At 32.8% G+C, this 22,627-nt stretch overlaps 1 protein-coding gene across 2 annotated transcripts; it reads left to right on the top strand.

Annotated features, from left to right (window-relative positions):
- Window positions 1-9,142: 9,142 nt before the first annotated feature.
- Window positions 9,143-22,418, top strand: LOC6639391 (putative mediator of RNA polymerase II transcription subunit 12). 2 transcript variants are annotated; one of them, XM_002061967.4, is made up of 7 exons: window positions 9,143-9,211; window positions 9,327-9,430; window positions 11,238-11,264; window positions 12,149-12,346; window positions 19,673-19,914; window positions 19,978-21,152; window positions 22,038-22,418. In XM_002061967.4, the coding sequence occupies exons 2-7, from the start codon at window positions 9,335-9,337 to the stop codon at window positions 22,058-22,060; spliced, it is 1,761 nt and encodes a 586-aa protein (XP_002062003.1). In that variant the 5' UTR covers window positions 9,143-9,211; window positions 9,327-9,334; the 3' UTR covers window positions 22,061-22,418. The 2 variants fall into 2 exon arrangements, with proteins under 2 accessions (XP_002062003.1, XP_015034577.1); XM_015179091.3 differs by lacking the exon at window positions 11,238-11,264 and having other exon boundaries at window positions 9,144-9,211.
- The last annotated feature ends 209 nt before the right edge of the window (window positions 22,419-22,627 follow it).

The raw sequence follows: 22,627 nt of genomic DNA, 5'->3' as shown, positions 1-22,627 counted from the left end.
AAATGATTGGAACTAAAATTTCTATTCAATTAGCAATTTTAAATGCCAGTTTTAAGTAAAAAAAAAAAAAAAAAACAAAAATTGTGTGTTTGTGTGTGTGTGTGTGTTACAAGCAATTAATATGATACAAAGAAAAGCGTTAAAATAACATTCAACGCTCTGTGGGACATTGAGGGCGGCGGGCATCATCATGGCTAGGTAAGTACATACATACATACATACCTACATTCATCTGTATATATATATATATATATATATATATATATATATACAGCCGACAAATTGGAACAGCTCCAAAGCGACAAGTCATTGACATTTAGCTTGAACTAGAAAGAAGGAAAAAAAATAAATAAATAGTTTAGTGAGCTCAAATGGTGATAATTGCAATAACAAAATATATCTAATTTATTCTTCTGTCAATTTGTAACACAACAAAAAAAGGTTGTAATAGGATATGCTAACTAATACAAACCCATATAGGTATGTATGTACATATATATAATATAGTATAGTCTAGTATGAAGAAAAAAACAGAAGCATTTGCTAATTGCCGGATCTGTGTTCACAGCAAAAAAAATAAAGCTTCTTTTGTTCATCTCCAAATTGGCTTAATTTATTTGCCCATGCTTTCATCACATGCTCAATGGAGCACAATGGCCACTGAGGGGAACGGGGGGGAGACAGAAAGGTTTTTTTAAGGGGACCGAGGAGAATGCAGGTACAGAGACGTTTGGTTAGAGGATTCTATCGTTGAGGTGTTAATCATTAGTCGCACGTTCGGTTCACATTTATACCCTCAAAAAAGAGAAAAAAAAAGGGGGGACAGACACCAATACAATACTTTGTCTTTCTCTCTCTCTCTCTTCCCTTCTCTTCCCTTCCCTCTCACTCTCTCTCTCTCTCTCTATAAAGCTGCTGTGGACATGCATCTAAGCAAAACACGAAAACTTGATTTTTTTTCCACAATTTCTAAGAACGCAAATAAAAACTGAGGTATTCCAAGGTGTGTGTTGGAGGGGGAGGGAGGAGAGATAAAAGTTATCATCTGGGGAAATGTAATTCCCCATTAAAAACGCAAAAGGAAACAACTTAATATTTTATTAACAACTTTGAATTGATTCGAGTAGCGAACAAAACAAAAATAATATTGACGAATTCAATTTAAAATTCAACTCAAAAAAAGCCTACAAAATAGTTGGTAGATTTTAGAAAATGTATTTCTAATAAATCACTTTATTAATCAACATACTAAAAAAGGCATCTAAAAATGGCAATTAACTTTAACTTTTGAAATGTGCGAGTTATAGATTTTGATGTAATTTGAATTTATTGTAGAAAATTCCATAAAAAATTACGACGCATTATGCTATATTTTCCTTACAAATCGCATTCGAAACTATATATTCGGTGACTTATAAGTAATAAAGCGTGAAGTTTTTAAAAACAAAATAATAAATACCTGTTGATCATTATAATAATTCACCATGAACAACAAAAATCTTGTGATTCCCAAGTCAAATAGGCAATTTCTATATATTATATAAAATATTATTTAAGTGTTTAGATTACGACGTTTCTAAAATTTATATGAAAAATAAAATTTCCAAAAGAATTAAAGCAAATATTTAATATACTTTGCCATCTTAATAAAGTTATTTACTTAATTGTCAAAATTTAAACATTTTCTGGTACAAACAAATCCAAAAAAAAACGAAGAAAGAAGAATTTTCTTATAGAATGGATATTCTATTTGAATGTAAATAGATATCGTAGAGTTAGCTGATTAGTTTTAACTATAAGTATTATCTTGACAAAACATTATGAATATCTTAATATATACGTATGTATATATATACGTAGCTCTACTTAAACTTTAGTTCAATTGGCAAATTCCCAAAGGCTTATATCATAATTCTTTTTTTCATATCTCGAAGACATTTTTTATAGAAAAAAGTTAACTACTTAAAAATAAAGATCATTTATAAGTAAGGCCAAAGTTTAAGGATAATTTAGCAAACAAATTAAAACAGAATTGTTAGTATTGTCATCTCATCGATCTATAGAGAAATAACACTATGAAAGCTAAAACTGCTTCATTTGCTAATCAAATTTAAGAGAATTTCCTAAGATATGTACTAAAGAAAACTTAAATCAAGCCTCACAGTAAACCTCTTATCAAACATTCTTTTTAAACTCAATCAAAAAAGATCGACAAGAAATATGTAAAAACGCAAAGTCTTCCCTTTTTAAATCTATTTCAAAATCTATAATAATTTAATTAATTGACTTCTTCGACTAAAAATTATCATAAGCTCTGTGAAGACTGTTCTTTAAGTTTCAAGAAACAACAAATTCCCTAATTTCCCTTAATAATTTCTATGTTTTTGGCTTTCGTTTGTTAATTTGTTATTTTTTGTTTTGCTTCAAAAGTTGTTTACCTTTTTTTTTTTTAATTTTTATTATTATTAGCTAATTTTAGCCAAGTTGAGAGCAAATAAGCACAAAACAAAATCAACGACAGCAACAACTAAAAAAAAACCCAAGCCAAAAAAAAAAAAAAAAAAAAATTGTATACAAAAATATGGCGACGACTTTAACTTTGAGCCAAGCTAACGACTCTAAGTTTTTTGCTTCATCTTCTTCTTCATCTCGTAGTTGTTGGCTATTATTTATGAGCTTTTTTTTGCCTATTTGTTGTTTTACGAGTATCTCATAGATACCTAAATGTGTGTGTATGTGTGTGTGTGTGTGTGTTGTGTATCTCTATGAATCTTTCACTCGATGCCTCTGATGATAGTTGCATTGAATTTGCTTTTGTTTTACAATTCCCAAGCCTCCAAAGATGTGTGGTTGATGTGGTGCTTGAATGGTGTTTTTTTTTTTTTTTTGGTATATGGTGGTGCCAAGCGGCTCCAGTCGCCAATTTGCGCGAATCTACAACAATCGTAAAATTATAAAAAATAAAAATTAAACAAAAAACAAACAAATAACTAGCCATATAAAGGAGAGGTTGGAGGAACAGGGCGAAGAAAATCTATAAACCATTGAAATGTGATGGAAAATTACTATATTAAACTACTCGTTTTTCGTTATTTTACCAAAGTTGTCAAACAACAATTGGCAAGGGTTCATATTCTAACTTCTTTGCACTGCTTTGATTGACCAGTCAAAACCAGTTAACGATCGCTTTTGTGTCCCAGTGAAGTTAGATCAAAATAGCATTTAATTGCAATCGTAAATGCTGTTTAAATCTTTATATATTAATGTTTATTTTTAGCTTATCAGAATTTTCGTAGCGTGAAATTGTTAAAAATGCATAGAACACGTTCTTAAAGGAGCAAAAAATTGAATAAAGGGCTGCATTATAATAGGAGTTTCATAATAAGAGGCCAACAAAAAATCTTATTGCCTCAACTTTCAAAACGATCAAAAAGTAGAAAACAACAAAGACAGAGGCAAAAAGATATAAAATAGTTCATAATTTTTGAAAACATTTTCTGAATGTTATAGAAATTTCGTTCTTTTTCTACAAGTTTTCTCAAACAAAACTCAAAAATCAGAGTTCTTGTTTTTTTTTGTCTTGCCCTCTTTTTTTTTTAAGTTCACAATATTTTGTAGTCTTTCCAATGATTTTAGTTTTCTTTTAAATCACCTTTCAAAAACTGAAAGAAATATAAATCAAATGAATGCAATTTCAAATACATTTTTGAATATTTAAACCAAATTTAGCAGTTTCTTTGTATGAAAGTTTTAAATACAATATCAAACTCTGCTATGATTATAAAGATTATCAAAGCATTATGCTCAATATTGTTTGCTAAGCTGGCACACCGTGCGTATACGTATTATTGGTGGATAAAACATTTGTCATATTCCCCAAAAGTAGCACAGGTTGACTCTAGGAGTACTTTTTCGGCTTACTACAATTATTGCAAGATATTTTTAAAGACTTGAACAAAAATGTTTGCTGGGACAGTTGAAAAATAATTTCTATAGATACTTAAGTAGCGGCAAGTTGGATGGATATATATGTACATACATAGTATGGCTTGGCTTATGGCAGATGTGTGAATATATGTATGTTTTTTTTTTGCTATGGCTTGCTGATTTGTTTGTTTATTATTATTATTGTGGTTTTTTGTTTTGGCACTTTTGTTTTGATTTGATTTTCTTAGCGGCGGTGATTGGCGATGCCATCGCCAAAATCAAGTTTCTTCTTTGATTTCTGTTGTTTCTCTCGATTATTTAATAAGTTTGTGTGTGTTTGTTTTTTTTTGTTTTTTTTTTTTCTCTCATTTTGTGTGGTTGCTGCATTTGCCGCTTGGCTAATGCTTTATATCATGCTAGATGCTCGTTTATTAAACATTTTCGTTTTGTTGTTGACCCAGCAAAGAGAGACCGACAGGCAGACAGACAGACAGACGGGGCAGACGGACGGACTAAGCAACGTTTTTTGACCAAACAACCAAAAGCCAAACTCCCTTTTTAAGCCATTATGCAACCTTTTGGGGCAATCTGACAAACTGTATGCAGCCTCCGCCTTTTGATTTGTCTTTTATGTTCATGTCTATCTTTCTCTCTTTCCTTCTTTCTTTAATTACATAATTTCGGAGTTTTGTGATGTTTCTTTATTGTTTTTTTTTTCTTTCTTTCTTTTTTTGTTTATGATTAAAATGTCACAAGCCAACGAACGGAGACAACACAAAAAAAAAAATACTCTTGGTCAAAGTAAACTAACAAACAACAACAAAAAAAACCAAGAGTTTGAGTTATTAGTTATTAAATTTCTTTTTTTTTTTGTGTTTTATGCAACTGAAATGAAAAAAGGGCGACCCCCCTGGGAGATAAGAGACTAATTGCTGGGAGTTAAGACTTTTGAATTCAAATGGAAAAAATATTCAATTCAAGCATTGTTAATAACAATTTTTCAATTAATTTTCTTAATTTTTCTCTTTGTATCATATTGCATCAGAGAGTGAGACTGAGATGAATATTGCATAATAACAAGTGCATTTTACATAGCAGATACAAATCTGTAAGATAGAAACTTGGTAAAAGTTATAAACTTATCTTATCTAATCTTTTTGCAAAATCAATTTAAGGACTGAGATTTCTGTTAAAGTCAGTCACTGTGTAAACTGATTTTGATCTTTTGATTAGAAGATATCTAATGTTTAAATTTAAAGAAAACATAAATTTGTTTTCAAAATCAGTTTACACAGTGACTATAAAAGAGTTTTAGAATATGGAAATCGCAGTCCTTATGATGTCACTTTTGAAAAATGTTTCTGTTTCTCAGCAGTTTGGTTCAAGATATATACTTATAGAAAGCGACAAAAAAAAAAGATATTGAATCTTAGCTTACCTTATCTTAATTTTGGCCTTATATTCTAATATTTCAATTTTAATAAAAATTATATATTCTATCTCTTAGAAGTTTTTTGAGAACAAATCAATGATAAGCCCTCAGTTCCCTAATCCCAAAAGGTAAATAAACCATAAGGCAACCACATGGCGTATACGTAACGTCTTTTTAGTAACGTTTTTAATGTCTGCTTATTAATTTAATTGCTAAATCTAATACAAATATGCAATGCCCATAATATATATGTACATACATTGGCGGCAAAAAATTTGACACATAAATTTTTTGATCTTAAATTCTGATCTCATACGATTTTTATTTAATGTTAGGGAAAAGTTTTAATGTGTTATTTTTTATAACGTTGAGTTGGTCATTCGATTGAGATGATGCACCTTAAATTTGTTGGGCGTATTTCTAATTGTTTTTTTTTTGATAACAATTTTGATAAATAGACCTTAAATTTGAAACTGGCAAAAAAAAGACAAAAAGACAGATCAAAAAGTTGATCGTACATTTTCGGACCTTAAGGCATAAGCTTTAGATCTATTAAAACTAAACTGTATAATAAAAAATTTCAATTTGGCCCCAGGATCCAATTTGGAGCGAATCGAAAAACTCAATTTTGTATGTATTTTAATGTTCTCACTGCTTCGCCTTATTATGTCTTAAAATGTTTTTAATTATAAACATTTTTGAAAATTTACCTAATAAATATGTTTATATGATGTTAATAACGTTAATGTTAATAAATATAGCTGAACTATTGAAATCAATAATAAACTACATGACAAATAAACTTTGTTGCTATACAGAAGTCATCTAGTAATTAAAATAATATCCTTTTAAACATCCCCTCGTATATATGAAAATTTTTCAGAAATAGAACTCAATTTAATCTGTTTACAATTTCCCAATTTTTAGAGAAAAAAAGCTAAAAAAAAAACAACCAAGGAAAGGCTTAATAAATAGTTAGTTGAATAGACTTGCTCAAAGTTTAAAAAATATATATAAAACCTTTGTTGTCTCAATCTTTGCTATACCTTTAGATTATAGAAATAATCTATCTTTTTACTAAAGATATATACTTTTAATATATGTATAATATATCTTACTAATATCCAATAAAAATTTGTGCTGTCTTTAATATTTGCCTTCTACTAATATGATTGTACGATAACAGCAGATCCTTAGCATTTTAACTAATATATGGCATATCATATACTATATAATATATATATATATATCATATAGTTTAACTCATATTCCATGAAAATCTGTAGTTAACAAATTTTGTGTGTAGGAGCGAAAGAGAGAATTGTTATTTAAAAGTGACTTGATCTAACAAAATATAGATTAGAAATACTTGAATTTTTTCTACAGAAAACATAAATTAAAAAAAATTATGGAATTTCCAAATTATTTAATTAAAATTTATGGATATTATTGTATATTGAAATGTAAGAAGAAAAATTGTGTAGATTATTTATTGCATTTTGTGTTAAAGAACGATCGCTATTCATCCCAAGAGGAACCAATTTAAAAAAATTTAACAGAAAAAAAAAATGTGTAATATAAAAACATTTAGTGTGATAACAAGTATTTCTGTTGACCTTTTTTTGTTATTGCAAATAGCCAATACATACATATGTACATATTTACATATACATATACCATCTGGATTAGATTAATTCAGCTTAGAAGACTTTTGACTTCATTTGAGGGTTTTTATTTTTTATTTTTTGTGGTTCAAATCGTTTGAGAAAACAAAAAGCAAACAGCAGCCGGCCAGCTGCTGTTAAAGTAATCAAGATTTAGCTATATAGTATTGTACAAATATACTATATACATACAAATATTTCTATGTGTGCATAAAGTATAAGCAAATATCTGGCCTATGCAAGTGCAACACGGCACACAGCAAAAAAAAAAAAAAAAATGGAAAAATACTACAGCAAAAAGTGTACAAAAAACACAAAAAAAAATGTTAGTTAGGTTTTTTTGTTTTGTTTTTTTTTTCGTAAGCGGCAACAAGTTTTGAGTGGTGCAACAATAACAACAATAACTAAAAGCACTAGAGCAACGTCAGCAGCGACGTCAACGTCAACGCAGAGATACTCACATACACAGATACATCGAGCAAGTTATACGAGATCTGCGTTTTAATTTCTTTCATGTATTGGTTAAAAGCACAAGCGCTTTTGTGGGTCTCACAGTTTGTCGATACCCTACACTTTGTGACTGAAAAGAGCCGGGTCCATAACTAAGGCATATGCGTCTACATGAGACGTTGTGATTAATAGTTTAACAAAATGCTAGATCAACATAAAAATTATCAAATGATCACATTTTAGATTGTTTGTAGAAGCAAAATAAAGATGAATGGGTTGTTTTTCATAGAAATATCAAGTGCTTTTAAAATCGTGATGCCAGACTACTCTAAAACTAGTTGGGAATTGCAACTAGCGGAAACGAACAGAGGAAAACAAGATCGTACTGTCGTACGATCAGAGAGCACGGACAGAGCAAGATGCTTTAGTTAAGGCCAAATTAAGAAATTTTTTAAACGATATAAATCTCTTAAGTTTAAACTACATTTACTAATATTAGTTTTAATTTACTTAACAACTTTTGATATCAATTTATTGCCAAAAACATTATTTCAATAACTACTTTAGTAGTCGTGAGGGAGCAATATTTTTCCAATATTTTCGGTTAAACTGTTTTCGGCAGTCTATAATAATGAAAAAAATCTAAATGTAATAATATTTAGATATATATAAATGTATATATTTAAACCCATTATTAAAACTTGTTAATGCATTCTAAATCAAAGTCTGAATAAGAAATATTTTAAGAGTGGAAAAATACTTTGTTGTCTTTTCCTCTTTTCTTTCTTTTCCATATTTTCCATTAACCCCAATGGAATGTTTGAATCCTTTAATCGCTTTTTCTGTTGTTCTGTTGTTTTTTGTTCCCAAAAAGACAAATAATTTGTACTTAAAAAGGATACCCCTTAGGATTGAAACAAAGTAGCATTGTATTTAAAGTGACACCTCTTTAGAATCATTTTAAATTAAGGTGGTGGACAAGGATGACTAAGGGAAGGCGACGTTTTAAAAGGCTTTCAAATTGCTTTACGTAATTAAGCCGATCCAAGATCTTGAAGGCTTTCTTTGCAGAATTTCAGAATCTTTTGTTATAGATCGAATTGGAATTCTTTAGCTTTAGTTATGGCTATGCTTTAATTCAAGCTAAATGACTGTGACTAACGAAAAAAAAAACACTAAGACAACAAGCTGTAAAGAATTTTAAAATACTGCAAGTTCGAATTAAATTTAAATTTTATAATTTTTTAAGCCCAGCTTTAAGTAGCTGCTTAACAAAGTTCATATAAACCGAGACCAAAGCTCACAAGCTTCAAAATACTTACCAATACATAGATAGAAGGCTGAAATTGTATTTTACTTTTAATTTTCATACACCGATCGTCTGTGTGTACTTGAGTCTGCATCTGTGTGTGTGTGTGTGTCAGTGTGTGTGTGCCGCTTTGTGAATGTTTTTTAAATCTGGTAGAAACGAAACGCGTTTGTGGCCTCAGACGGCGAGTGGCAGTCGTAGCAACTAGACGTCAATTTTTTTCAACTCCAAAAAACCTAAAAAAAAACCCAATTCCCGACTACAACAACAAAAAAACCGCAAAAAATATTTTGGTCAAAAAAAACAAACAGCAAACAAACCAAAAAGAGAAAAAACAACCTAAATTCCTTTTACCAAATTCTTTTTTTTTTTTGCTAAACAACAAAAAAAACATAAAAAATCTAGAAAACTTGTTAAACAGTTTGAAATGTAAGTGAAAATAATATCACGAACAAAAAAACTTAAGTGAAAAAAGTGTTTTTTTTTTTCTTCTCACTTATCATCCAATCGGATTTATCTTTAACTGTCGTGTGTAATTTTATAGATTTTTAGATGACCGAAAAGGATAACGTCTCAATGGCTACAGTACAAATGAAGCCCGATTATGCAGCCAGCGAGGTTTATAGCACGGCCAGCGAACCGCCACCGGTAAGTGTACGAGCCCGAAGAGGATAGTGTAGTTTTACGGGATAGTGTAGTTTATTTGATTTGGATTTGGTCATTGGCCAAGTGGGTTAGCTCAAATGCCAGGGTCAGTCTGGTCTGGTCTACTGTTGGGCACATCCGCTTTTGTCATGCAGCTGCTGCTGCAAACGTGAGTGGAAAAGAAACGACATCTATATAGATATATATATATTTGTCTGATTTTTTTAAGCCTCTTTCTCTCTCTATCTCCCTCTGTTGTTGTCTGTTGTCCGCCTGCATGCATAAGCAATTTACGAGTATATTGCAATTTTTTTCAATTATTTTTATGGCCTGCAACGTGATCAGCTTTGACAATTGCCTCTGACATTTTCAAAAACGAAAATCCCCCCCACAACTGAAATATGAAATCTCATTTTTGTACTCGTCTCTGAAAGGTGTGAATAAATGAAAATCGTCTGTCCCCTCTTTCCTACAAGCCCCCCCTTAAGCCATCTCAGTGAGACCCATTTGTATAAGACTCTAATACAAAAGTCACGACTTCATAATAGAAAATGTAAACTTGTTTCCTCCTTCTTATTGCCATTTTGCCCTACTAGTACAGGTAGATATATGGTGATTTCTATATGGGTCTTACCTTTCTGTGTGTCTCTCTCTCTGTCTCTCACACAAAGGCGAACAGAAAAAAAAAATTTACATAAATTGCATTGCATTTGACATTCACTGGCATTCAGCATCCGCTTTAGTTTCCACCAAGTAATGAAGAGCATTTGAGTCTGTCTCTCTCTCTCTTCATCTCTGTTTAGCAGTACAGTGAAAGCCAAGCAGAGCCTCACTGTAGTTGGTATAGTTATCTAACCCTCCCCCGCATTTTGCCTTCTCATTATCCGCCTTCATTTGCCATCGATGAAAGGCAAATAAATATATTTCTGTCAAGATCTCTTCAATGACTTGCAAGTTGTGATAGGTCATCATTATGGTGTAGATTATAATTATATATCTAATACTTAAGTAAAACGAAAAACCGGAAAACAAATTCATCATTGGAGACTGCATTAACAATAACTGGTTTTTGTTTTGTAAAGGGATCGATAATTCCTTTTGAAGACTACAAATAATGAGTTAACTTATACATAAACTTTTATCTATTGTTCATTTACAACTTGTTAAAGTGAAGTTTAGATCTATTTTAGATTATTGATAGAGTGTATTATATATTTGAGTTTTGTTGTTTGAGTTTTTTCAGTCCCCATTAAGTAGATCTTTCTTTTGAATAGATTTTGAATATTTTCTTGCAGTGCATAAGGCAAAAAGTAAAAGATATAAAGACAAAAAGAAATAACTCCCCCACGGAAGTGTTTTTGCTAAGAGATAGAGATAGAGAGAAAGAGAGAGAGGGCGAGACACAACATCATATATGAATACTTGTTTTTTATTTGTAGTTGCAATCAAAGTTGATCAATAAATAAATCTATACTTTAGAAGGTGTAAGAAAAAACCAGTTTTTCAATTTACTTATTATTGTCATTTCTTGTTAGGCCATTATGGGCCATTCACACCCACAAAATGTCAGAAGATTTTTGTTATTATTTATTTTTCCCTCATTAACCATATATCTACATTTGTTTTTTTTCTCTTTTCCCTTTTTTTTTGGTGTGTGGGTGTGTGTGTGTGTGTGTGTGTGTGTGTGTCATTGTAAATGTGCCCTCTCAACCTCCTCCTGTACTCTCTCGCACCACCACCATCGACAACAACAACAACACCACCACCACAAAAAATCACCTCAAACCAAATCAAAAAACAAAAACCACAGCTGGGATTTTTTAACTTTAATCATCAGGTTTGTCGCTCAAGTCTTTTGTCTGCACAACAACAACAACAACAACAACTACAACAAAAACTCATTAAGAGCCAACAACATTCACTTCCACTTCACTTAACTTTCGCAATTGCATGTAAAGGTGTAAAAACAAAAAAAAAACTATATTGCACATTTCGCTGCACATACGCTCAATAGATGTATATATACTTATAGAGACTTGATCTATATGTACATATATGTGTTATAAACTGACTGCACCCTTGGCCATATATCTATAGATAACTTTAAAGATTTGGTTAACCATTTCCTGCGATTATGCAATGCCTAAAAAGAGTTATTAAACGCAAACGAAGAAATTGCTGAAATAAGTTTTTTTTCTTCTTTTTTTTTTTTTGTTAATTTTGTATCTATTTAGCAAGTACTTGGCGTTTTTTGCACCTTACATGTATTTAGTAGTTACGGTTACCTGCCTATAGTCATATGTATAATGCCATTAGTCATATATGGTCAACAGGCCTTGACCAAACATATGTATGCTTAAACAGCTGTTTCTTTTCTTTCATTTTTTTTTTTTTTGCCCTCCACTCACCCTTCTCACTTTCCATTTTGTATCTCTATCTCTCTCTCTCTCTCTCTCTCTCATATTTCATAGTAATTTCATATCTGATTCAGCACAATAATTTTCCATTTACTTTCCATTCGTGAAACGTGATCTGGAAAAACCTTCCAAAAAAGGTCATTTAGAACTCTTTTTTTGTAGTTTTGCTTTGAAATTTAGTTTTTAGTTACTGCAACCTTTAACCTTAAGAGAAACACACAAATATTAACAAAAAAAAATAAAGTTCATTTAAATAATATTTTATCTTCTCTCTCTCCCTCTCTCTCGCTCTTTGGAAAAACAGGCCTACAAGCGTCAAGCGAATTCGGTGAAAATTGCCAAGATAACCGCCTTTACCATTATAGTATCCTCCTTTATATTGGGTGCCTTCATTTTGGCCTCATCATATCTGCAGGCCAAGGCCTCATGTGATCAGGTTCAGGCCTTGGATTCGGTGCTAGAGAAGGAGCTAATGCTGGAGACTCTGCAGCAGGTGAATAAGGTAAGTTCCAAAGTTCCAAATCGATAGGCCTCAATGATCATCATAATCATCAGACAACGCCCCATTAGGTTTCGTATCATTTGGTACCTGAAACCATATTTTGTTTTTTTCGTTTATTTTTCGTGTTTTGTTAGGTAATTGCCTCTGCGTTTCATTCGTTGCACACGCCAACAGCATTGTTTGAGATTAGCCCTCGCTTTTCACCCCCATCCCCATCCCCCCCAAAAACAAAAAATAATAATAATAATAATAAACATTCGAATATTAAGCCAAATTAAAGATAATTACCGGAAAATGTAAAATCACCAACAACTAGGAGAAAATACGTGTACTAAATAGCGTGAGTTGTTGCTTTTCAAAAAAAATCATTCAAGAGTCCCCGCACTACCCCCCTCCAAAATATAAATCCATTTGTCATGATGATGATGAGTTAGCTAAACTTCTTATACAACCCTCGTACTTAGTATATACATACATATATAAATTTTTAGCTGCGTGTTTTTTTCTTTTTTATTTGTGTCTGCGATTCCAATCCATCATAGACATCATGTGAAATTTTTCTGTTGTTGTTTTCTATTGCGCCAAATTGTTGTTAACTGCACGCGCTATTAGTTAAGCCTTCCAGCTCTATCTATGTAATATACATATGTACATATATACTTATATATGCATAGATATATTGGTATAGTAAACATTGTGAAACACACATCAAACTATAACGATAAGGGGCGCCAATAAAAAGCGAGTGAAAGAAAAAACTGAAAGTAGGAAACAATTTGGCGAATATGAAACTTTAAAGTGTTGAAATCACTTCAACGAATTGTTTGCCAATATTATTTTGAATAGTAAGACAAACTTCCTCTACAGACAAGGAGAAAGCCTGTTGGCTAACAAAACAAACTCTTAAGGGACTATGCCCAATATGAATGCTTAACTTTGCATAGATTTTAAAGAGTTTCAACAAAAAAGGAAAGGTATTTTTTTAAGATATTGAAGCCACATCAAACTACAGTGGCAGACAAAAGTGGATGGATGACCCCGCTTTTCCGATAAACAGCTAAGAAAATTAAAAAAGTAAACATATAAAGCTAACATTATAAAAATAATGGGCAAAAGATATCAAAAGTAGCTCAACAAAAGTTCAGTCTGTGGACTTTGTACTCCTTCTTCATTATAAATTAAAACGGAAGAAAATTCGGGAAGTTTTTCAACATTTTTCACTTTAAGTTATCAACTTTTTTTGGCAAATTGCTTCTTGGTTCTAAGTTCTCCTAAGATCTTAGACTTATTTAAAACACATTTCGAATGAAGTAGTTTTGTTTGTGAAATATCCCCGAAAAGCCCATTCCAAACATAAAATAGTGGCTTGAAAAATGCCAAAATAGATAAGAGATCTATATTTCTTTACAAAAAGACTTACCAAAAGCCAAGTTGTCCCTCTTTGAGGTCTTTCTGTAGATGTTTTAGGACTCAAGTGTTATCTTTAGTCAATATTTGGGCAAGTAGCGAACCCTGGTAGCAGTTTACATCTAAGTAAATCAAATTCTAAGTCAAATCAGATAGTTAGGCCTGTCCATTGTTCGTTTTTTATTTTTTTAAAGATAGGGGATCTTGAAATGTACACAAAATATTCTTGAAAGTACAAATAATCGGGTGGAATAAGGAAAAAAAACAACACTTTTCGACTTTTGGAAGCTTTTGGGCCAATCTATTAGTTATAGTTGATCCTGGAGAGGAAAAAGACGGTTAACTTTCTCTTCCAAGAAGAACATTAATAAACAACTAAAATATTTCATATTCAAGCTCATTATCCCCTCCTAGAAAACCAACAAAAAGGAATAACTAGATCTCCGCCACTGCCAAATGATTTCATATTGTTTTGTATTTAATGAAAATTTTAACACGTTTTGTTAAATAAATAAGACAAAAGCTAATTTCAAATGCAAATGTATATGAATTATAAAGAATTGTACAAATATTTACATTTTTGCTAGATTTGTTTTTAAAGATTTTCTACGAAAATTGTCTAAACATTTGCCTAATTTGAACCTTTGAGATGCGAAGCCATGCAAATTGTTTTATATAATTGAGCAAAATTTAATGACTATTTAAATTTTTAAAATATATTCTCGAATTTCAAAACAAATAAATTAAACCCTAAAAAAATAAAAAGCTTAACAAAATTTAAGTAGAAATTTCGATTAATGCAAGGCAAGTTATTTGGTTGAGAAAAACAAAATTTGCTAAAAGCCTGAAATAATTTAAATTTGAAACAGTTGAAACATTAATTAAAACTATGGAAAAATGATTCGTTAGGCTCAGCACAAAAAAAAAGCAAAAACAACAACAACTTGGATTTACAAGTACATCAACAATTGACTATATAACTATATTTACTATGTAAGTAATATCAACTTTCCCGCCATTGTTTCTTTTTGCGGGGGGGGAAACCAAATTGTATAAGTAGCCACATGCAACTTATTTCCAATTTGAGTTTCAATTTCAATTTTGAAGTCAACTTGGAGTTGGGAGTTTGAGTTTGAGTTTGGCTTCCTTGTGAAAAGTTTTCACTTGCTATGTAATCGCAATTCAGTTGACTTGATGGATTTTAATGACTTGGCGCATTCAATGGCCGATAATTCAAATTTAATGGCTTTAACAATAATAATAATGACGATAAAAACAACAACAAAAAATATACAAAATAACCATTTGCATTTGCATTTGGCTAAATTATGCCGCATCATCAATATTCAATTAGCGTGCAACAATGGGAAAGCTTGAAAACTAATTAGATGCAAATTGTTATTACTATACGATCGCAACGTATTATCTATCTATATCTACATATATACATATACATATATCTAGTATATATGGGCAATTAGTCAACTCAGAAGTGAAGAAGATGATTTGCCAAAATTGGTAATATCAGTTTATTCAACTCGAACTTATGTAAAAATCAAAAAAAGTAATACTGAAATATTCAATCAAGCGAAATTCCCATAATTTGACGCTTAAATGGACACCAAAATGATGGAGCTTGCGACATAATCATTAGAGAGGAGGAGAGCAAAAACAACAACAGCAGCAGCAGTAGCAAACAATTGCGAATCAAATGCCAGGCCAGACAATATGGACAAACAGACAGACAAACTGGCAGACAGACAAAGTGAAAGCAGCAAATGAAACAAAAGCTACAACAACTACAAAAAAAAAAATACATGTTGCAACAGCAACCAGCCACCACCACCACCGCCACCACCAGCAACAGCACCACCTCTGCCACACAGTAATCCACTGAAGCGAAGATTTTTTATTTTTGAGGTGGTGCTTGGCGTTTGTTTGGAGGTGGTTGTGGGCGCGGCATTCCCCCAAAATGCCAAAGATCATCAGTGTTTCTTTTTGTCTTAGAGATGGCTTCAAAATGAGTTGGAATTTTGAGAAAAACTTAGAAAAAATTACGATATCATCTCTAAAATTTTTCATGAATTTACAAAGAGAGTTGGCTAAAACTTTAAAAAAGAAATCAAACTAAAATTCATTACGGCCACATTTTATAATATACATATCTTTAATATCCCAAGGGTATTCCGGATCCTGCCAGGAATAAAGAACATTTTCTTCTTCAAGAACCATATTTTTGCTTCTCATAGTGGTCTAAAAAATCTAAGAGACGTTTTCGTCCTTCCAAAATGAGGGTTTTCACCCATAAAAGTTAAGACCTAGATCTCAAATTGCATAGAAATGACATTCTATTTCTTGAATTCCTTAAAAAAACATTCGTTTGATCAAAACTGGGCTTCAGCCGGCTTCAGGTCAATAAATCTTACAAATGTATAAGATTTTAAATCATCTTTTGTTTAAAGTAAAAAGAGTCTAGAGATATTTCCAATAAGTCTATCTATTTTACTGGCAGAGACTTGGTAAAAACTTCTATTTTAAAACCCATAAGAAACGATCTACGAAAATTGTCTATAGCCTTTTCTATAATATATTTTCGAATCGTTGCCCCAGAGTTTACTAAACATTTTTTTTGTAAATGGTTTCAACGGATTTTTAAAACTAAATACATTTTGATGTAATTAAAAACTTGTCACTTGTAATAATAGCTTTAGAAGTATTTAAGAAACAAATTTCATTTAGAATACTTTTTAAGACTTTAGGTTGACATGAAATCAACATTTTTCAGCCCCCTCAATGAATTTTTTGTTGAAGTTCGTTTAAGTTTTTTTGACTTTTTTGCTCTGTAAATCATTTTTTAGTGTCTCATCTCTAGCAAACAAATGCATTTTTTTATAGTTGTTGTTGTTGGCCTGGCTTTTTGGTAGCTGTCAGTTAGGCATTTTTTTTTGTTTGTGGTTTTTTTTTCTTTTTGTCCGGCCTGGCAGTGCTTGGCACCATCATCATCATCATTATCATCTTCTTCATTATTATCATCATTATCAACATCATCAGTGACTTGAAGCAGTAACCATCATCTGGGTTTATACATATATATACATATGTATGTGTGTGTGTGTATGTATGTAGGAAAAATAAAAGCCAGTCACACAAAAAGACTGCGCTGACTGTTTGCCATTTAAAGGCAAGTTGCGCGCTTAAGTCTTTCGTTTTTGGGGACACCAAGCAAGCAACCAACAACTGAATGACTGACTGACTGATTATGTAATTGTGAACACACACATACAGAGGATGGGAAGAGAGACATATAAGTAAATATAATTTATTTGCACTGTCGGTTGTGCAAATTTGTTTGAACCGCGATGCCTTATGAATACAGAAAGACTTGGAAAGACTCAAGCAAAAACGGGCTGAGGGGGAGGTGGGGGTGGACTTATTATGCTATCTATGCAAATTGATTTTCCTTAAAAGAAATTTTTGTTTTTTTTTTTTCATCTACTCTTCAGTCATTTATTGCGTCTTTAGAATTTCAATTGACGTCAAGTATCTAAAAATATATTTACAGTCGATTGAAATGATTATTATCTTATAATGCCTACCAACTGAGAATCTATATATAGTCTATCTCTCTCTGTCTGTCTGTCTGTCTGTCTGTCTGTTTAATTGCATTAAAACATTCAATTTATAATCATTTAATTGTCATCTGTTAATTCACTTCAAGCCATCATCTACGTGTCGAGCGATCGAAACAAATGTTCTCATTGTTCCTACATATATACTCACCTATATATACATACATACATATATATGTATATATATGTGAATTGATGTTATCTACTCTCTGTGTAGATTTTGGCCTTGAAAATTCCTACAATTAAAATTGACTGAGTCTCAGTTGAGTTGATTTTGCTTCGGTTCGTTTGGGTTGTCAAACTGGTTGGTTTAGTTTTGTGTTTAGTTAGTTAGTTGCAGTGTTTTATCTTATTTGAAGTGAAATTTTTTACCTTTTTTTTTTTTCTTTTTCGTATGTGTCACATGTTGTCTGAGAGATGAATCATATATATACCGGAGTATTCATATATCATTTGCATATTTATCTTTTCGTGGAAACTGTAAAGAGTTCGCCGAAATATTGTCAGCTGATCCTCAAACAAGTCCCAAACTGGGCTAAGTGAAATGCTTTTCAGCTCTTTTATAATCAGTTAACAGGAAAATATTGCACTTAATCACAAATTCATTTACTTTCCTTACATCTTCATAATTATGATTAGGTAAAAGAGTTTGTTAAATTGTTTGGTTCTTTCTTAAAGTCTAGAGTTTATAATTAAATCGATTTGACAAAGTATTTCAGTAGTTCAATAATCTCTGATTCTCTTTGAACTTCCTGCAATAGATTTTATCTCTCTATCTCTCTCTTTCAGACTTGGAATTAAAAGTAATTAAACTAGTTTTAAATAAAGTTATACAAAATATTAAACTTTAAATCAAATCAGTAAATTCTTTTGTAAAACGTACAACAATCAAGGCAAAAGTTATTTTTCATAAGAACTGATTTCCCATAAGCTTCTGATATATATATATATCTCCCATCTCTCCCACTTTAGGTTCTTTCATAAGCTATTCCTAAGCTAAAATTAAACAATACATTGAATCCTTTAGTGATTTTATTTGAAATGTATTAATAGGGGGAAGAAACAAAAACTCCATTTAATATAATTATTTCCCCATATAGATTTCAAGTAGTTTTGGAAATTGAAAGTTGACCTTGTCAACTCATCTTGGTTAAATTGTTTCTTGTTAGCAATTTGACAATTTGTTGTATTTAGTTGATTATAATAATGATTTCATTCAATTATTTGCTTCAATGTCAATTGCTTTAGACAAAACATTTAACTTTAATTAGCTTCTTCTTCAGTTCAACAATTTGTCAACCTTCTATGAAGATTTCTATGACATTTGTTGCCTCTGTTCAATGTCAAACTTTGACTTTTTGCCATAAATACATACAAACGTATCTACATATGCATAATGAGGGAGAATTCCGTCTGCCAACTACCGGATATGCTATATTTTACCATTATCTAAATCACCCGATGATAACTACTTCTACCAAAGCCCCCGAAGCACTATCTGCAGCCTCATTAATGATCAAAGAGCTTCCCCCTGTCCACCCACCCACACACACACAAATTATTTAAATTTTTTGTTTTTGTTGTTGAGCCATTGTGTCTGGGGCGTGAAGTAGGCTTAGATGGATAGACCAAACCCATACACACACACACACACACACACACAGTTGGCTATGTGAGTGATTATGTAATTTTGTCCAACAACAACAACAACGACAAACAACAATAAGTTTATTTTACTGCCAATTTTTACTTTTGGTTTCAATCGCAGTCGTGCAATCGTCTATCTATCTCGCTCTCCTCTCTGACGTCGGTATATATCTATGTCTATACCATTATGTATATGTATGTACGAGTAGTATGTAGGTTGGGGTCACACATCTCAAAAGCCTCAGCTTAAAAGCCATAGCCACGTCTCACTCATTGTATTATAGACACAAGAAAAACGACAAAAACAAAAAGACATTAAAAAAGGCATAAAACTTAAGTCTAGAAGAAGAAAAGGAAGGGGGCTAAATGGGAGAGGGGAATCGTAGAGATGATAAAGTTTTGAGTTATTTTAGACAGGAAGTAAGAGAACCATTTAGAAAACCTTTCAGACACCTGTTCTCTAAACCTCAACTAATTGCGAATTATAGGCATAAAAAAATTCTCTAAACCTAAACTAATTGCGAATTATAAATTATGCAAATCCCTTATATTATGATCTTTGTCACTCATCAAAGTCCAAAACGTAAATTCGAACACATTAAAATTCTCCAACTTATTTTAAATGTGTTTCTTTTGATTACAGGAACTACCACGCGCTGAACCGTTGTTGGGATCTGCTGGAACTGGCGACGATTCCGATTTGCAGAATCTTGAACAAGATGGCAAGAAAACTGATAGCACTTCAGATGCATCCGATCATCACGATAAGGATAATTCCTATTCGGATAGCGATGAGACTGAAGAAATGCAAAAGTATCCCGGAAAAATGCCGCTTGAGCTGGACTTGAGCGATTTGGCAGCGGCTATATTGCGTAATAACAAGAAGTAAGTGCAAAGTTGCAAAGATTAAAGGTGAATCATGTTTCAATAACCAATTGTTTTGCTTAGATCCCGCATGAACTGTGTGGTTGAGCGTAAACATGCCGAGGAGATTGTCGATTCACCATCGAAGACTGTTGCTTTGCCATTCGGTGTTAATTTGACAACCGATCCCAAGAAGGCACGCATCACTGGCGAACGTATTTCCATTTTCTGTGATGGCGGCGATGATAGCAAGGAGGAACAGGAGAAGCAAGAGAAGCGTATGCGCGAGGAAGAAGAGGATTCCGAGGAGGATGCCGAACCATTGCGTCCCATGTTCATTCCATTCCAGCGTGTACCAATTCCATTTGGACGTATGCCCGAACAGATGCCCTTGACCCATATGCCCCAGCGTATGATGCCCCCAGCCATGCAGATGCATCAATTGCAACAGCAACAGCTGCCCCAGCAGGGACCAATCATCATTCGTCAGTTGCCACCTCCATTCCAGCATTTGCCCATGCGCCCACCAATGCCACCACCACAGCAGGTGATGCAGGCCCCACGCATGGAATCCTCGGAGGAGCAGCAACAGCCAAAGATCCAAACCGTGCGCATTCATATGCAACAATTGCCCTTCCGTGAAATCCACATGGCCAACGATGAGCCAATCCAAAGAGTCCCAGAACCTCAGCAGCAGCAACAGCAGCCCCAGATCCAAATCCAGCACATGCCCTTGGGCATGGCCCTGCAACGTGTCGGCATTACTGCCGATGATTTGCGTAACATTCAGCGCATTGCCGAGGATCGCATTACCAATGAATTGCGTCGCCTTGCCGGCGAGGAGGCAGCCGATTCCGCTGAGGGCAGTAGCTCTAGTTCCAGCGAGGAGGATGATCAACCACAATTGGCCAATTCCTCATCGTCCGCATCATCATCTGGCGAGCAGATCAGCACCACTCCAGCCCAACCTGAGCAGGAGCAGCGTGAGCATGAATCCAATGAGCAACAGCCACAGCAACCGTCGGAGCATCAACAGCCACCACAATTGCACATCCAACGCCTCATCCTGCAGCCTCTGCCCGAACAGCCACGTGACACCATGACCCCACCCATGCCCGAACAGCCACCACAACAATTGCAATTCGGACGCATGGTCTATGGACGCAGTCTGGCCCAGCCGGTGCGCATTCCCGTGCCCATGATGCAGCAGATTGAGGGTGGACCAGTTGCAGCTAATGAAGAGTCGCAGCGACCACACTGTAAGTACCACAAACAAACCACTGAGAATTCAGAACATGAATATGCAGGACTCTTTTAAATGATTTTTGGGGTTACCAGATAGAAACTAATTGGGGTATTACATGTTTGACCTTTAGGACTATCACTATAAATCCAGCCCATTTTTCATACCTTTAACTACAGTCGAAATATCAACAAATTTACTTACAAAAAATTTAGAATCTTAATAAATTCTATTGCCAATTATAGGCATTACAAATTTTCCAAGCAGTTACATACATACATATATGGATGTTCAAAAATATGTTAGTAAACCGGAAAGAGCCACTTACCTTACCAATTTTCTTTAAATTTGCTCCAAAAACTTTACGGGATCACTTTAACACACACACACACACACACACACATTTACATTCTGTCTCTTTCTCTTCTTTGCTTAATTTGACAGAAGTCCAGCAATGTAGGCAAAGTTTTTTTCATTGTCTTTCTCTTCCGCAATTGTCAACAATTTTGTCAACAAAAACAAAAGAATCAATCCATTTGATTCAAAATTTATAACAAATTGACAGAAAACTCCGAGAAGTTTATGCAGATATGTATATTTATTTAACACTTTTCAGCACTTTGAACACTTAAAAACAAAAACAATAGAACTTTCCAGCATCAAGCGAACACGACAGCCGGCTACTTACAACTGTATTAGGGGAGAGAGAGAGAGAGAGAGAGTGGGGAGAGTAACGTTCCCTTTTTCCGAACTACTCTTAACTGTTAGTCCAGGGTTGACTATTGGGGCTAAATGTTAAAATATAACTGAAAATGTTAAAACAAGAGAATTTAAATACAAATTGAATAGTTTTGAATTTGTGATATTAATAAATACATTTTTTTCGATTCTTATTCCACAGTCGTCCAGCCTCGTTCCGTTTAAGTAACAACAACACCAAGCCTGTGATTGCTGCTCTGCGAATTGAATCGAATCTCGACGAGGATGTCCGATGTCTCTCTCACTCCAAGCTCTAATCTTTTGTCTCTCTATCTATGTCTCTTGCTTTCGCTGTCCTCTCAATCAAAAACAAGAAAATTTTAATCAAAAAATGATAAAACAAAAAAAAAAATATGAATATTAATTAATTTTTTGTAACTATATATATGTCGTCTTCCGTGTCTCGATTTGTATTTTGTTTTTAGTAGCAGCCTCCTTCTTTCCCCCTACCCCTCCTCCTATCCTACCAATCAAGACGCCAAAAGTGTAATGAGAAATATAAATTAAAATATGTATACACAAAGTTATCAAGAAATTTCTATATTTTGGCCAATCTATTTGGAATTACTTATATATATATATGTATGTATCTCTCTCCCTCACAACCTTTTGCTTCCCTATGTATATATATATATATAGGGTAGAACATATATATATCTATCTATTCTCTATATGTATTTGTATATTTGTATAACATTTCCAAAAGAAAGAAAACGTATTCCAATTTAAATG

The sequence above is a fragment of the Drosophila willistoni genome (assembly GCF_018902025.1).
Source record: "Drosophila willistoni isolate 14030-0811.24 chromosome XR unlocalized genomic scaffold, UCI_dwil_1.1 Seg144, whole genome shotgun sequence".
Taxonomy (NCBI): Eukaryota; Metazoa; Arthropoda; class Insecta; order Diptera; family Drosophilidae; genus Drosophila; species Drosophila willistoni.
Note: the sequence above shows the minus strand (reverse complement) of the source record. Positions and strands in the feature narration are given on the sequence as shown.